Source organism: Oncorhynchus masou, chromosome 26 (assembly GCF_036934945.1).
Source record: "Oncorhynchus masou masou isolate Uvic2021 chromosome 26, UVic_Omas_1.1, whole genome shotgun sequence".
NCBI lineage: Eukaryota > Metazoa > Chordata > Actinopteri > Salmoniformes > Salmonidae > Oncorhynchus > Oncorhynchus masou.
In genome coordinates, this window is record NC_088237.1 from 10,896,269 (window position 1) to 10,914,400 (window position 18,132).

The 18,132-nt window shown below is 45.1% G+C and overlaps 1 protein-coding gene across 7 annotated transcripts in view; it reads right to left on the reverse strand.

Annotated features, from left to right (window-relative positions):
* Window positions 1-18,132, reverse strand: part of LOC135514789 (non-muscle caldesmon-like) — a 55,796-nt gene that overhangs the window by 10,909 nt on the left and 26,755 nt on the right. For 3 of the 7 annotated variants that reach the window (XR_010451729.1, XR_010451730.1, XM_064938397.1), the window contains exons 1-8: window positions 16,780-16,950; window positions 16,048-16,130; window positions 9,488-9,622; window positions 4,792-5,152; window positions 4,667-4,696; window positions 3,602-3,675; window positions 2,903-3,161; window positions 1,811-1,951 (exon numbers count right to left, since the gene is read on the reverse strand). Coding sequence is in view for 5 of the 7 variants with exons in the window: in XM_064938397.1 (XP_064794469.1) it covers window positions 1,811-1,951; window positions 2,903-3,161; window positions 3,602-3,675; window positions 4,667-4,696; window positions 4,792-5,152; window positions 9,488-9,622; window positions 16,048-16,121 (1,074 nt within the window). In the remaining 2 variants the exon portion in view is untranslated. Of the gene's footprint in view, window positions 1-1,810; window positions 1,952-2,902; window positions 3,162-3,601; window positions 3,676-4,666; window positions 4,697-4,791; window positions 5,153-9,487; window positions 9,623-16,047; window positions 16,131-16,779; window positions 16,952-18,132 lie in introns of those variants that run through there. The other 4 variants (XM_064938394.1, XM_064938396.1, XM_064938393.1 and 1 more) reach the window with 3 other exon arrangements.

The following is an 18,132-nucleotide window of genomic DNA, read 5'->3' on the forward strand; positions in this document are numbered from 1 at the left end:
CGCCACTACTCTGGAATACTTCTGGAACGTTGCATCCTAACGTCACTACTCTGGAATACTTCTGGCATCCTAACGTCACTACTCTGGAATACTTCTGCATCCTAACGTCACTACTCTGGAATACTTCTGGAACGTTGCATCCTAACGCCACTACTCTGGAATACTTCTGGAACGTTGCATCCTAACGTCACTACTGGAATACTGGAATATCCTAACGCCACTTCTGGGAACGTTGCATCCTAACGTCCACTACTCTGGAATACTTCTGGAACGTTGCATCCTAACGGAATCTTCTGGATTACTCTGGAATACTTCTGGAACGTTGCATCCTAACGTCACTACTCTGGAATACTTCTGGAACGTTGCATCCTAACGCCACTACTCTGGAATACTTCTGGAACGTTGCATCCTAACGTCACTACTCTGGAATACTTCTGGAACGTTGCATCCTAACGTCATCCTAACTCTCTGGAATACTTCTGGAATACTTCTGGAACGTTGCATCCTAACGTCACTACTCTGGAATACTTCTGGAACGTTGCATCCTAACGTCACTACTCTGGAATACTTCTGGAACGTTGCATCCTAACGTCACTACTCTGGAATACTTCTGGAACGTTGCATCCTAACGTCACTACTCTGGCATAGTACAAGAGGATCGGAGTATGTCCTCCTGTGTCATCGTTACACTGGAACTACAGGAAATGTTGTCACAACTACGGTATGGTGACTTGAACTACAGGAACAGCACACTGGAGGAATCAACTCAAATAAATCAAACTACTATTAAAAGGACTAGTGTGTAAGTCTGAATCAAACAAAAGGTACACAACTCACTCCACTGTAAAACAATAATAACACAGACACTGGAATGAGTATGACCTCACAACAATGCATCACACACGCATTAGCTATGAGTAGAACAACGTTGCCCATAGACACTGATCTAGGGTCTGGTTTTATATTCCTCCCTCCTAATGGTTCAGGTTTAGATATGGGGAAGGATAATCTGATCCTAGATCTGTAACCTATGGGCAACTTCTACCATCAGCTGTACCTACAGTGAACATGATGACAAAGTAAAGCTGTGGAGAGGAATGGAAGGATGTTAACATATACCAACAGACCAGACCACAAACGACAACAAATGGAAATAGATTATTACCTCAAAGTATTTTTTAAAAACAATAAAACACAAAGTAAGACTATTTCAGGGCAGGTTTAAGTGAGTCCAGCCTGTGAGATGGGTATTTGCTAAACTTGTAGTAATTAGACTTTCTCCATTGGTAGAATAGTAAAAAAACCCATGGACATTCACTGCATGGGAGTTTATTTCCACAACACTGGAGCGTTTATTCACATAAGTTGATTAAACACACTACTCCATGACAAATATTATCTTTATGGTGATAAGTTGTGGCGTTTCCAGTTTGCATGCCTTGTGCGCAGTAGCAAGACAACAGACAAACTCACACAGGCAGAAGACAACAGAACAGAGACACTTATTGTCAACAACAATGATGCCGTAATGTTCCCAGTAAAACTGTCCGGTTACCTAGAATGAGGTGAAGATGTAAGATGTAATCTTATGTAAGATAAGGTAGAGATTATGCCACCAAAAAGACTAAGAAGTGCAAGCTATTATATGGGAGCCAACTGTTACATCTTGAGTAGCTTTAAAGATCCCTGCAGTGTACTTGCTAGATTGATGACAGGGTTAAATCTATGTGACAGTATTCGAACATGATCATAGACAGACAACACAGAGGGAGGTGACTGAGAGGTCAAAGGTCAGAAGTTGTTGACTGACCTTGAGGGAGGATCCTCTGGGGCTGAAGCATTTGAAGGGTTTGGCCTCTCCGTCGACAGTCTCCACCCCCATCTGCTGTCTCTTCTCGGCCGCCTCCGCCCTCCTCCTCTCTATCTCCTCCTTCATCCTCCTCTTCTCCTCCTGGGAGATGCGGAACACAGCAGAACGCCCAGTTATTAAAACGGTCACACACGCACAACCAGGAATGTACGCACGCAAACGATAACTAAGCACGGGTATCTTCCTCTAACTTTAACTTTGGCCTAGTCTATAGATCAAAGCATTACTCCTCTAGTGAAAATACCTCTTTACAGTTCATTACTGTATTACAGTCTGTTTCTTATTGGTACTGTACAGTGCAGTAGGGAAACACTATTTATATTTGATGTCCAACTATATCCAGGCTTCTCCCGCCCTGACACCAAACAGTCTCTTATACACCACAACATGAGACAACCCCATTGGCCAAAGCCAAGCACAGCACAGACCTGAGACCTGTCTGGAAATGACAGAAGCCGTGTCTGAAATGGCATCCTATTTCCCTATAAAGTGCACTACTTTTGACCAGAGCCGTATCCGCAGAGCCCTGATCGAAATTAGTCCACTTTATAGGGATACGGGCGCCATTTGAGATGGAACCAGAGAAACCTGTCTGGATAAGACAGTACAGCACAGTAGACTAGGTAATTGGACAGTGAATGGTGCAGTGTCAAGCGCAAGTGTGAACAGGCAAATTATGGACTGACTATCATAGCTTAGATATGTTAGGGTGAGGTCATATAGCAGGGGAAGAAGAATGATGGCCTATAAATGAATTATTATTGCGATTCAAATAGGGTTGCGCCGATAACGATGCAGTATAATAAGATCGTGTCATGGTGAAGCAGGCAGGAATATGACATATAGCTTGTTATCTTCAACAGGTGGTATGACTACATCAACGGAACAGTCTTGAGATAGATGAGGGGAGGGAAAGACGGAGACAGACAGAGAGAGAGAGCGCAGAACAGTGAAGGAGAGCGGCACAGAGCGAGAGAGTGAGAGTGACATCACTGCTAAAGAGACACTCCCCTTGTCCACTTCAAACCCCACCTCCTCTCTGTCCTTCTTCTCGGCCTCCTCCTGTTTCTTCTGTCTCTCCTCCTCTTCTATGATCTTCCTCCTCTCCTCCCTCTTCTTCTTCAGCTCCTCCAGCTCCTGCTCAGCCTCCTGCTGCTTCCGTCTCATCCTCTCGAACTCCTCGCTCTCCGCATCGCCACGGCGCCGTTTCAGCTCCTCCAGCTTACGCTCCGCCTCCAGGTTCGCCGCGTCGTCCTGCTCCTCCTCCGCCCCCGCCTCCAGAGAGCGCACGCTGCCGCGGGTCACGCACAGGAGGAGAGGTTAATGTCGTCACACAGGTAGAAAGACAGCCCACACGCACAAGCACACAAATGCACATGTACACACACACTAAGATTCAGCCTGGCGCTGTCTAAGGTAACAGTGTGTCTAATGTTTCACTCTAGTGCTTCCCCCTGGGGAGCTAGGATTACATGATCCATGTCAAACACAGCAGCTCTGCTCTAGAAACAAACCATGCTAAGCAACAGTGTGTTTGTGTGCGCTGGGATAAATATGCCCTTCAATTACCTTAAAGACACCTTGGGCAAGACTCTCACACCTCTCTCCTCCCCCCATATTTTGAATCATGACCAATGTAAAGCGAAGACCACAGAGTGCGTGTGTTTTGTATGTGTGTGTACGTTGCGTGTAGCATTAAACCATTAGAGCACGTATGTCTCTGGCTCCTACCTCAGGGTCCTTTCTGTTTTTTTGTGTTTTGGAGGAGTCTCCTCGTGCAGACGTCCATTCTGCTTTTCATTCACCTGCAGGCACAGAACACACCCTGAGCACACTGAACTCTGGGAATGAAGGAATGCTCGTGTCTGTGGTCTATGTGACATCACACCATTCCAACCAGGACCAGTGACTCCACTCTGTGACCCTGGCTTTGTCCAAAATGACACCCTGTCCTCCACTGGACTACTTTTGGCCCAAGTCTTCAAAGTAGTGCACTATGTAGGGAATAGGGTGTCATTTCGGACACACGCCTGAGAGCAAAACCGGGGGTTGCGGAAAGTGAGTAGACATGACAACAGATGCAAAACACGGGTTTCACACACACAACCTCTTCCCCACAGAGGCAAACATGCAGGCAAACACACAGTGACCGTATTGTGACCACTCAGTGGATGGCATTGGCATTAAACTATATTAAAGATAATCACACGACTGGTGACCACTACCACACCTTATAAGGTGCAGCTCTGTTAACCGTGGATGTAAAAACCACACTGTGACCACATTTAGCGTCTAGAGAACTTCAATGTCTGGGAAACATTCATTTAGGCTACACCGCTACTCTGCTCCATTGACAAAGGCATGAGGAGTTGTCTTTAGAGTTATAATACAGTATGATTTCTGATCAGATTTCGGATCAACTAGACTATTTCGGAGACATTTGAGTTATCCAGAGATTTTCATGCTCCTGTTTCACACCTCTATGTTAAGGTCTTACCACATCCAAGCCGTTTTGGATTGTTGGTATGTCACAGTCTTCCTCAGTCTCATTGTTCGGTGTCACTGTCGTGCCCTCTACCTCTAACTGATCTGGTTCCTCTACCTTATCACTTAATTCAGCATCTTCTTCAACCTCTGCCTCTGAGTTGACTGATTCCTTAACCTCATTTAAAACCACCGCTTGTTCTCCTGTATCTTCCTATGAGAAGGAATGGGAGTGTCACGTTTTTAATCAAAATCAGATAAACGATCAGCAAACTCCAGCCACCAATCCAATCAATATATCCACGGTCATACCTCGTTTCTAGTTTTCTCGTCAATGGATTCCTATGGATAAATAAGGTACATTTTATGAATGAAAACATGCTGACGGAAAATGAAGTGAAAATGGACAGAAAAGTATAAAATAAGAATAGACTGACCTGTTCTCTCATATAGGATCGTCTCGGTTTCTCCTCCTCCACCACCTCTTCCTCCTCTTCTTCCTCTCCTTGCTCAGCCTCTTCCTCCTCCGGAGCAGCCTTCCCCTCTTCCACCTCTTCTTCGTTGTCTTGGTAACGGCCCCTGCGGCCGACGGACCTCTCATCCACACTATTCTCCCCGCTGCCGTGGTTACTGGCATTGCCGGGGTTCTGATCCTTCTCTCGCTCCAGAGCTTCCATCATCCTTTTCTGCCTGCGCTCCTCTCGTTTGGCCATGCGCTCCAGCAGGGCCTGCTCATCATCGTCTCCTCCACCCGAGGAGGTCACAGAGGAGGAGGACACCGACACAGTCTCGGTTACACTGAGAGAGCGAAAAAAATAAAAGTAAATAAGAGAGAGCGAGAGAGAGAATGTCACAGTCAGTTACACATTCAATCAATATCACACTGAGGGACAAAAACAGTAAACCACTGAATTCGATGTTAAACTACCCCTCTCTGCTGAACAATCCCCAAGATCAGGGCACCACGACACAGTCAATATGGATTTCTAAGAGGCTCATATGGACATCAACAACAGGGGAAATAGCATTACAGCTCCATTTCCAGTTGACACGTCTAATCAATTTACCTCACTGAGTCTTCTGGCTTCCTAGCTGCAGGTTGTTCTTTTATCCACATGTTAGGTCCAACAGCGTAACTTAGGCCTACACGAAAGTTCATGGCTGCTTTTTTCACCTTGCGACTAGCTACCTCCTTTGCCGAGCCTCATAGCAAGCTGACAGGATATACATACAACACAGTACGTTGGTCTGCATCCAACCCTCCAACCACCTCACACATACTACCCACAGAGTTGAATACAGGCTGACAACACCGTTTGGCAGATGTTGGTTGTGTTGGGTTCTGTGCTAACAACGGGCCGGGTTACGTCTGATCACAGGTCCAGACAATCCCTGACTTGTTCAATACCCACAGGATATGGCTGTGACCTCACAGAGAGAAACCATTCTCCACTACAACAGTGCATTTGTACTGGTGGATGTCAGAGCAGCCCACTACTTCCAGTGTCGACAGCTGTACGGACCTCGACTGGACATGGTATGGGGGCGGACAGTAGGGTGAGCTATTTATGACTGATTGGTAGACAAAAGAAGGGGGCCTCTGTCTAAATGATGTAAGTCTATGATGTCTGGGTTTCTCTACTGTAAGACGTATTCAACGCTTTAGAAAGGCTACGAGCCGACAGTATGACAGCAACCCACCGTGCATCTATTCTATTGAGAGAGTGCACTGTATAAAAACAAAAACAGAAGAGGATAGGAAAGGACAGCTGACAGGAAACCTGGACAGGAAACCTCCTCCAGGGATGGCCTGAGCTGCATTCCAACAGCGGATGAGATCAGGGTTACACACCAAGGTTGTTAGAGTTTTGTTATTTTCTATTCATTTTTTATTTCTACTAGATTTAAGACGTTTATCTGGTTCAAGTTTGATAAAAACATTTTTACATCATTTATTTTCTGTTTCAGTTTAAGGGACAAAAGATATTTGTGGGAGGCTGGGAGCCATTTATGTGTTTAGTGTGTGTGTTTTGGGATGTCACTTATGCGTAAGGTGAAGGGTCAGGTCATGGGTTAGGTTTAAAGGTAGACTCAGCGAGATGACGTACAGTTGAAGTCGGAAGTTACATACTTAGGTTGGAGTCATTAAAACTGTTTTTTCAACCACTTCACACATTTCTTGTTAACAAACTATAGATTTAGGCAAGTTGGTTAGGACATCTACTTTGTGCATGACACAAGTCATTTTTCCAACCATTGTTTACAGACAGATTATTTCACTGTATCACAATTCCAGTGGGTCAGAAGTTTACATACACCAAGTTGACTGTGCCTTTAAACAGCTTGGAAAATTCCAGAAAATTATGTCATAGCTTTAGAAGCTAGACGAATTGACATATTTTGAGTCAATTGGAGGATGTATTTCAAGGCCTACCTTCAAACTCAGTGCTTCTTTGCTTGACATCATGGGAAAATCAAAAGAAATCAGCCAAGACCCCAGAAAACAATTATAGACCTCCACAAGTCTGGTTCATCCTTGGGAGCAATTTCCAAACACCTGAAGGTACCACGTTCATCTGTACAAACAATAGTACGCAAGTATAAACATCATGGGACCACGCAGTCGTCATACTGCTCAGGAAGGAGACGCGTTCGGTCTCCTACAGATGAACGTACTTTGGTGCGAAAAGCAAAATCAATCCCAGAACAACATCAAAGGATCTTGTGAAGATGCTGGAGGAAACCGGTACAAAAGTATCTACATCCACAGTAAAACGAGTCCTATATCGACATAACCTGAAAGGCCGCTCAGCAAGGAGGAAGCCACTGCTCCAAACCCAATATAAAAGAGCCAGACTACAGTTTGCAACTGCACATGGGACAAAGATCGTAATTTTGGGAGAAATGTCCTCTGGTCTGATGAAACAAAAATAGAACTGTTTGGCCATAATGACCATCAATATGTTTGGAGGAAAAAGGGCTTGCAAGCCAAAGAACATCATCCCAACCGTGAAGCACGGGGGCAGCATCATGTTGTGGGGGTGCTTAGCTGCAGAAGGGATGGTGCACTTCACAAAATAGATGGCATCATCAGTAGGAAAATGATGTTGCTTCAATATATCCACATCTCAAGACATCAGTCAGGAGGTTAAAGCTTGGTCGCAAATGGGTCTTCCAAAAATGGACAATGACCCCAAGCATACTTCCAGTTTGGGCAAAATGGCTTAAGGACAACAAAGTTAAGGTATTAGAGTGGACATCACAAAGCCCTGACTTCAATCCGATAGAAAATGTGTGGGCAGAACTGAAAACGCATGTGCGAGCAAGGAGGCCTACAATCCTGACTCAGTGACACCAGCTCTGTCAGGAGGAATGGGCCAAAATTCACCCAATTTATTGTGGGAAGCTTGTGGAAGGCTACCCAAAACATTTGACCCAAGTAAAACAATTTAAAAGGCAATGCTACCAAATAATAATTGAGTGTATGTAAACTTCTGACCCACTGGGAATGTGATGAAAGGTATAAAAGCTGAAGTAAATCATTCTCCCTACTATTATTCTGACATTTCACAATCTTAAAATAAAGTGGTGATCCTAACTGACCTAAGACAGAGACATTTTTACAGGGATTAAATGTCAGGAAACATAGTATAAATTTGACTAAGGTGTGTGTAAACTTCTGACTTCAACTGTAGATACACAGTAGAAAACAGTAGTAGTGGGTCAATTCCCACAACAGCAACCAGGAACCAGTTGTGGTCCCGTAGCTCCCACGCTGTAGCAGTGTACAGCGCACCCGTGTGTGAGAGCATCGTCTTGCATCGTGCTCGTCTTAAATGACGCTTTCGAGCAGATCACTTTTGTCAAATCTTTCAAAGCGTGTTACATTCTGGGGATAAAAATGGTCCAACTTAGGGCCTCCGAAGTGGCGCAGCGGCGTAAGGCACTACATCCCATGCAGTGCTAGAGGCGTTACTACAGACCCAGGTTCATTTCCCAGGCTGTGCCACAACGGGCGTTGGCCGGGAGTCCCATAGGACGGCGCACAATTGGCCCAGAATCGTGAGGGTTTTGCCGGTGGGATTTCACTTGGCTCATCGCGCTTTAAAGACTCATTGTGGCCGCCTGGGTGCCTGAATGGTGTTTCCTCCGACACATTGGTGCGGCTGGCTTCTGGGTTGAGCTGGTGGGTGTTAAGGAATGCGGTTAGGCGGGTCATGTTTCGGTGGATGCATGACTCCACCTTCGCCTCTTCTGAGCCCGTTGGGGAGTTGCAGCGATGAGACAAGATCAAAAAAAAAAATTGGGGATAAAATACAAACTAAAATATTCAAATACATCAACAAAATTATCCAACAGTGATGACGTTTCTGCAGTTACTCCTCACCGACTTCATCCTGCATCCATCGTCTGTTGTGGAGGCTGTATTGTCAACCAATAATTAGGGTGTTTTTGTTTGACCCGCGCGAACATGACATGAAACAGGAACCAAGTGTACAGTGGATATATACAACTAAATGTGATATTTGAGGTTCTCTCTCCATCATTGACTGTACAACGTGTAACAACATAATATTACATTGGGATATTTTCAGTTTGGTGTGTGACATGGGGGTTAGATACATGTTGATTTCGACATTGTAAAGAAAACATTTGCGCCTCGCTGTTGGAAAACCACATTGGTGTCAGACTTTCGGCTGTCGCAGATGCATCTCCCCCGACTTCACTCCTCGTCTTTCGTCTGCAGTAAGGTTGATTTAGCCTTACCACTCAAACCTTCCAAATATCTGCTGTGCTGCTCTTGGCAAAACCATCTTGCCAAAAAACTAAAACTGAACATAATTCGTGATGGTTATTCTATTTAATTAGTTTTGAAGTCGAAGATGATCGTTTCAGTTATCCAGTATAGTTTTTCAAACAGATTAGTTAATTATTTTATTTCAGTTCACTAAATTGTTTTTTGATTACTTGTTTTTGTTTCACTTTACTATAAGAACCTCGTTACACACACATCCATTATTAAAGGGGAAACTGGGTTCAAACCACAATCTCCTGCCCACCACAATACTGTTAGCCCCTGAGCTAAAGCCTAGGCATTATGTTTGGGAGCTAACACACGTCTTCAGGTCTTACCTGTGGCTGTTGGTCATCACCACGCTGTCACTGGGCTCCTCGCCTCCCATCCCTCTCATCCTCTCCTGACGTGCCCTGCGTCTTCGCTCCCTTGCAGCCTCCTCCTCATCCTCATTACTACCCTGGAAGGCCATCCTGATGGAGGGAGAGAGGGGAGAGAGAGCAAGTCATTTCTCTCTCCCAGTGATGCTGAGAGTAAGCTCTTCTTTCCTTAGACAGGGATCAGGGTATTTACAGTACAATATAAAGACTCATGGTGTCTTATCTACTTGACTCACTGTACTCTCACCCAGCCCTGTTCTGCTTTACGCTACTGAGCGCAGACCACTGCTGCTGAGGTTTCACTTTTGACAGCATGATGAAAACAGTGTCTGGAGATGTGGCTTGGCCAGCAATGAGAGGAGAGGACCCCGAGCGTAACATGGCTGCTGGCCCACGCCTGCCTCAGCCCAGGCCCAGTGGAGGGTTGGAGTGGTCGGGAGCTGTAGTGTGTGAAGGGCCCTAGTGTGTATAGTGTCTGTGTGCACACACACACACACACACACACACACACACACACACACACGAGTCTGTGTGTTTTGCCTGTACTATGTCAGCCAGCCGAGAACTTTACAAAGGCCAGATCACTGATCTCAATGCCCTGCTGTTTGACAGTCTGACAGGAAAGTCTCTGGCCCACAGATGTGCTTTACACCAGTCCATTCTATTTACATTAATCGTCAATTTCATGAATCGTTCATGAAACATTGGGAAAGCCTCTCCCCTAAAGGTCTGAACCAACTTCTTCTCTTCCCGCCTCTGTTGTTTGTGAGAAGAGGTCCATTCTGTCTGCCTCTGTGTGATCTTCAACATCACTGTCAGGCATCGGCTAAGCTAACATCATATGGTCGTTTGGCAGTGCGTACTGCATGTTATTGAAGCATGTGCAGTTAACATGTTAAGCAGAGAGGTTTTATGGGAGACTTAACAGCTTGCGAACAGCAGGCTCTCCTGCTGGGTAAACTGACTGTGGAATGTTGTTATAATTGAACACAAGACTCTGCTCACGCCCAAACTAAACCTGGGGGGACAGTGACACACCTCTCTCTCTCTCTCGTCATCTTACATCAACGATCTTGGGAATATTTCAGTTGAAGCTTGCATTGACGCATGCTTCAAAACATGTAGGAACAAAGTACGCATCGGTGAACTGCCCTCTGTGCTCATACTCCGACAGCTCCGTGCTCCTATTTGCGTACTCGGAACACATGAGTACGCGTGCATATTGTGAAACACCCACACTCTCTTTCTCTCCCTCACAGTACATGGGAGTGCATGTGCGTTTGAGTGCCAGGGAGAGAGTGTGTATGCTCGAAGGTCTGCACCGCTCTGCAATTTGATATGCATTTACAATTCCATCAGACTAGAAGCTCTATTCTAACAGTCTACATTGCTCTTCATGCTTAACATTTGCACATAGATGACTGGCTAGAAGTGCAGTTTGTAAAAAAAAAAGAATAAAAAAAAAAAAACATTCAAAAAAGAAAAAAAGCAGCCAAGACGGACTCAAGCTCTGGAGAAAAGTATTGTCCCAGAAACAGCCCAAATGTCATGGGAAACGGAGACAACAGCCAGTCCTTAGTGGCACAGCGCAGTTTGTATGACAGTATCTCAGGGTTGACGATGCCTCATGGACAGTCCAACCAACTCTTATCAGCTTAGTTAGCGTTCTTGTCAATCAAACGCTTGGCGCTCTTGGCTCTAGACTGCTGCACCAACGAAGGCGCCAATGCAATATCCTCATTCCTTATAGACCACATAGCACTTCAGTACGGCATCTCCTCCCATCAGAGAGAGAGAGAGAGAGAGAGAGAAAATAGGGAGAGATCTTATCCCATATTCAAGATAATAAATCTTCCTATCAAGTAGGAGCCTGACTTTGGCTAGCCAGCTTCCCTTGCAATGACAAGCATAACTTATGTCGGCCATCACGGGAAGATGTTTTCCTGGTGGAGTAAATTCTGTCGCTGGAGGATGAAGGTAATCGTTTTATTGCAAGTGTGTGAAATGTTCAACAGTAAAACACTTCCGCATTGGTTTTATATCTCGTAACCCAATTTGTTGCTGTGGTCCATTTTTACAGTGTGTACAATAAAGTTGATTTAAGCCTAATGTTGCATTCAGTTTCCTGACTACTTGAGTAAACACGAAATGTCCAGTCACCAAACACATTCGGGGAAAAAGATTCCCATATATTTTCTTTACGACAAAATATCTCAGCAATGTCTGTGAAAACAACTTCGGAAAGCCCATGGGAAAACCACTTCTTCACTTCTACTGGACTAAAATGGAGAGAGAGAGAGATTGAAAGAAAGAGTGCACAGGGAGGGGGGCGTGATTTACTGCCAAAACGTCTGGCCCATTCCCACGCTCGTCCCCGTCCTCCACTTTCTCCGCCAGGCCCAGAGAGCGCAGCGTCATTTCCCCTGTCCTGAAGTCTACAGACATTCTTAGGGACCCTTGTGGTGTTATCAGTGCTCCATAGGCCTACATACCTTTTAACCTGCTCGTCAACCACCTCTGTAGCTCCTGTGCTTATGTCTGAGCAACTGAGTAAAGGGCAAGTACAGTGCTTCCCATGGTGATGAGTCACACTGGTGCACAAGTTCCTTTTGAGTTATAGCTTGACAATATGGGTCCTGTCGAGACACATTTCTTTGCATTATATACATTGTGGGCAAAATTAACTAACCCCGAAATTGAGTGGGTGGGTCACAGGAGCACCAAAAGGTGAGGGAACCAGACCACTGCTCCTACTGTAGTCTACCCAAATCTTTCAGAGCTGGGCAGAGGCCCTAACAGACACAAGCGTATGGTGCAGGCTGCCAGTTGGGGAGGGCATGTTTGGAACGGTCCATTCACTGAGGATGTGTGTTGTTTGGGTCTGTTTGGAATGGACCATTCACAGAGGATGGGTGTTGTTTGGGTCTGTTTGGAATGGTCAATTCACTGAGGATGGGTGTTATTTCCTGGCCTCTCTGGAGACCTGACCTGCACACAGATGTGGAGGAGATGGGGGCAAAATGGTAGCGTCGCTTCTCAAAGGGCAGCAGACTGACAAACACTGGCCTGCACAGAACTGTTTTGCATGTCATATGAAATTAGACATAAATCAAGTCAACTGCATTGGGCTCGGTCACCAGAAAAAAAAGGGGGTGTGACATGACAGAACACAGGACAGGGTTACAAGGTTTGGGAACATTCCAACAGAATATCAGTTTTTAAAGGGGACAAATTAAAACCAGTCAAAACTTTCCTGTGTGTGTGTGTGTGTGTGTGTGTGTGTGTGTGTGTGTGTGTGTGTTACATTGTCATAGCAAAGCCCTGGTCAGTCACAGAGGGCAGAGGACAGTATGTGAACCAGACAGCTTGAGATCCCAGCTATATCGCTGTATGTCATTTGTCACAGAGTGCAGTACAAAAAGCCCAGTCAGGTAACCCCTGGGTCCACAGTGACTAGAAACACAAACACTGCTTTCTAAACCACATTCTTTAGGGGAGCTGTGCGGATGCCTTTACATTCATACGTTAATTCCAGTATGTGCAGAGTATTAAACCCAGCAGAACTACACAGTAGACGGTGAAGCGGAGTCCACCTTGGCCTGGTCGTCTCTGGCCTGCTGGTGATTAGGACTGGAGCTTCACCTCTCTGTCAACAAGACAGATTGTTCTGTTCTAGACTGGGTTCTGACACAATGCAGAGCCAAAAGTGCTGGGGAACTCCTAGGTCTCTCCACACACACACACACACACACACACACACACACACACACACAGAGGGAGAGCAGACAAGAATCTTGGCTCACCGGGCTAAAGGAGGCGAATGGAGCTCGTCAAGCCTTCACCACCTGATGACGGTTCAATCTGGCTGAACCCCTCCAGAACTTTCAGACCTCCATATTGCATGTACACGGGCACCACAGTAAACCAAGCATGCATGCATACCAGTGGAGGCTGCGGAGAGGACGGCTCATAATAATGTCTGGAACGGAGCAAATGGAATGGCATTAACCACCTGGAGACCATGTGTTGGATACCATTCTACTCCAGTCATTACCACGAGCCTGTCCTTACCAATTAAGGTGCCACCAACCTCCTGTGATGCACATGCACACACACACACACACCTCCAAGGCCTAACGACTAGGAAACAGCTCCTTGTGATCTCTACTAGTAAACACTTATAATGTAAAAGAGTTTGGCAGCCTTGACTGCAGATACTATTGTATAGACTGGAGTGCTCTCACTCCTCTTTGTCTCCTCTCTCTATGTGTCTCTCTCTCTGTGTGTGTGCGTGTGTTTTCTTTTTACATCATATTTGGTGATGGTTGACTCGATTAGTCCAACAAGACAACATGTTTTTTAAGAACAAATTCTTACTTACAAAGATGGCCTACTCTCATTTGCAATGAGAAATGGAAATATTGATTGCTGCAAGCATATTTGCAAAATATTATCGATGTCATCTTTTATCAATAACGTGAGTTGGGTTGAAAATCGCGCATGGTCCCACCAACTGAAATGACTCCTTTAACTAAATAAACAGACGTGAACAAACTCCCATCGTGCCTACAGCTTACTACTCTTACTCGCACACAGTCTGTTCTCTCTGCCAAATTCCATGTTCTCCATATAATATAAACACTGTGGGATAATAGAAATATATATAAAACACGGCTTTTATGACCTGTTGTGAAATATAACAACTGCATTGAGTTATCGCTCAATCAACTGGCGTAGAGCTGGAGCGATGAGGCACATGCCCAAAGGTACGACAATAGACGGCAACATTGCTGCAGAAGTTTACATTTGTTGTACAACATAATCACACGTCACAATTAAAATGTAAAAGATTATTATATTCACTGATTAAGTTGACTGGGAAGTATTTCCCAGTTTCCAGCCACATTACAGTATTTACATGCTGGGTTAAATAGCGGACAGAACACACGTGGAGTTGTTTTACCCAACCAGTTGGTTTTACGAGCTATGATCCATCAGGTCATAGATCAGAAGAAGAAGACTGGAGGCGTGGCTTTTTGATAGTTCTATTTGGCCACCCGCGAGAGTAAATGTCATTCCGGTTCATCTGTTCTGTTGTATTGTCAACACATGTTAAGAGTGAGCACTGACACTTTTGTGGCTTGCCAATCAAAGCAGTAACATAGTGTCATCCAAGGCTTTACAGACCTGTTCAGGCTTGTTCAATAGCTCCTGTTTGCAGAGAGCACTTATCATATTCTTCAGTTAATGTCACTGCCATATCTCTCAGTAAGGGATTGGACTTCCAGAGATACACATTTGCATATCCTATTGCCCATGATGCATATTCCAGTTTTACCATGTGTGTCGGCAGGTTAAATGAATGTTGTTCGTAAGTATAATCGGGATAAGGGATGAAGCTACCCAGACAGGCTGAGAAAACTAAGCTGCTGGTAGTCTCCTGTATCCTTGCTCCGTAAAAGGAGACATGGTTGATGAGGTGATCCATTTGAGATGAGCTCAATTGAAATGTCTGGGCTTGTCATGTATTACAGTAACTCGTTTGACTTGAGGATGCACAGAGGCTTTCTATATGAGGTCAACAGTACATTCTACCAGTGACACGATGAGAGACAAAGCAGAACGTATTGAGTCAGAGAGAGAGAGAGAGAGAGAGAGAGAGAAAAAGAGAGAGAGAACACAACACATGTCATCAGATCAGTGGTAGATTATTGCCTGCATGAGGAGAGGAAGCCAATATTTGCTGAGTGATGTTTTTAAAGCCCTGAGGAGAGTCCAAACTATTTAAGGGTTGGCTCTCTGGTTCCAACTTGGCATGGAGATCACAGGGACCTGTAACAACCTGAGCCCAGCTCAAAGCCCTTTAAATGACTTCAACTGGGCTCCGAAGAACACTGAGGTCATATGATCACAGCACTCACTGTGCCATCAACACCCCCTCTGGACGACACGTGTACCTGCAACTCCCTCTGGCTGCACATTTACCGTCATGATCATGATCAGAGTGGTTAACCAATAAGGCCCGAGGAGGTGTGGGATATGGCTAATATACAACAGCTAAGGGCCGTTCTTACCCACGACGCATCGCAGTGTGCCTGGACACAGCCCTTAGCCGCGGTATATTGGTCATATATCACAAACCCCTGAGATGCCTTATTGCTGTTATAAACTGGTTACCAAAGGAATTAGAGCAGTAAAAATACATATTTTGTCATACACATAGTATACGGTCTGATATACCATGGCTGTCAGTCAAATCAGCATTCAGGGCTCGAACCACCCAGTTTATAAACTCCAATGAGACAAGACAATAATATTGCAGATGTGTAAGTGTCGTTGTTGATGGATATGGCAGAGGTTTGAGGTTCACAGGAGGATGAGGAGGAAGAAGGGAAGTAGGAGGAGTAGGAGATGGAAGAAGAGCAGGAGTAGAGGTTGGAGAAGAGATGCAGGATGAAGATGAGTAAGAGCAATAAGCGGCGACAGGAAGAAGAGGCGGAAGAGGAGGCCAGCCTTACCGTTCAGCCTCCAGGCGCATCTCCTCCCTCTTCTGCCTCCTGAGCTCTCTGCGCCGCTCAAAGTCATCGTCCATGGTTACGCCCTGCAGGATGACATCATCATTAACGACGTTTTAGTTTATATACTGGAAGGACATACGGGTTTATCACCATCCGGTACCTCTGTATCCTGCTGGGTCATATTCATTAGGACATGGAACAAAAAAACATTTTAAAAAGGTTCTGCAATAGAAAAACTAAAATAGGCGTTTCTTAAATGGTAGGTAGTTCTTCCCTGTTTCCTTCAGTTTTCTTCTGCTTGATTGGTAGTTAAAAATGACCCTGAGGTCTCTCTGCTCTAGACCTCGATACAGGGATGCATGTTTGTGTGCCTACTACGACATTCACTACCAATACTTGCAGTACATTTACGGTACATTGATATCTTGCCAAGCCAGACACACAGTCACATTTTCCTATAAAACAAAAACAAAGGGAGAAAGTGAAGGAATGACAGAGGAGGAGAAATTGTGTGAGGAGGAAGAGAAGTTGGCACAGGATGTTAACGCTCCTCACTAAAAATACCCTGGGTACGTGACCGAGGAGAGGAGCGGGACCACCCAGAAGATCCTTAGCCGGTCATCGTCAACCTACGCTCTTCTCTTACAATAACACAACCATACACAACCCCAATCTAGCCTGCTACTACAGCTAATAGTAAAGTACATTGAGTGAAAGGCTACAGTACTATACCTTAGCAGTTGATTAGACCTTGAAATATACTGTATATTCTTCCCTCTTACACCATTCCAGCCTGTCTCCCACTGCTTTATCCCAGCACGGCTACAACACAAAGAGTTCCTGCTGCTGCACAATCTTTCACCGGCTTCAGCAGTCAACAGAAAAGGCAAACGCCTCTTCCTTTCGCCCTTCTACTCCTCCCCTCCCTCCCACTCTCCCTCCCTTCCTTTCCTTTCTTGTAACTCTACGTCTCTCTCTCTCTCTCTCTCCTTCCCAAACCTCTATTACTTTTCCTGTTTTGTTTACAGAGTTGTCAGTGGTTGGCTAGGATCAGATCTGGGATCAGTTTTCGAGAGGCAGGGTGGCTTCCTGAGTTGTGCTGTGGATCCTGCTGTAGCCTCCTGCTCTGTGCCCCTCTGTAGCCTCACACAGAGAGAGGACCTGAAAAGGGTCTCCAACACGCACACGAGGACAGGAAACACAAGGACAGGGGAGGTATGATTTAAACAAAACCCATCACTCCCAGGGCTAGTCCCTCTCTCATTCCCTTCCTCTCTCTCTCCCTCTCTCAAACCCCACCTCCTTCTCATTTTAACTAGATTTAACTATATCATAGTCAAACTACGACGCGCGTGTGACTCGGGCCAGATTATTTCCAACACCGCAATAATTTGCTCTCTATGTTTAGATACACTTACGCCATTTGCAGGAGGAAGAAAATTGGCACTTGGATTTCGGCAATTCGTACAACTGTAATTAGACAAAATGAGAGCAATAACGAAAACCCTAAAGCCTAAAACAGCGTTAGTTTAATCACATACTTCCTAAAAGCAGCACTGGGACTGAGAGCACGCTATTAGTACGAGTATGATTTCGGGGATATTTAAGAATAATGATTTATGCATAGATCATAATTTGATATTAGATTCAACTGGATTTTGAGTTTGCCTGTGAGTGCAGAGATATGTTTTTTGCATTCCAGAGTACAACCCTCAATAGAATGGAGACATGTCAGTGTTGCACTGATTGCTTGAGAGGACCACCCATATTCTGTCAAAGCTAACATACATGGAGCAGAAGAATGGAGAGAGAGAGAGAGCTTCCAGGAATGACATGTTTCTGACTTTCTCTCTGAGGGTTTCATATTAGAACTGCCTCTCCCTGTTCACTGTAAACTATTGTCTCTCTCTCCCACACACTACCTCTCTCTCCTCTCCGCCCACTGTAAATTAAAGTCTCTCTCAGCACTCTCTCACCACTGTAAACTCTCTCTCTCGCTCTCTCTACTGTAAACCAATGACTTTTTCCTCTCCCCACTCTCTGTCTGCCAGCTCCTGAGAGCTACAATGGCAATAATGAAACATT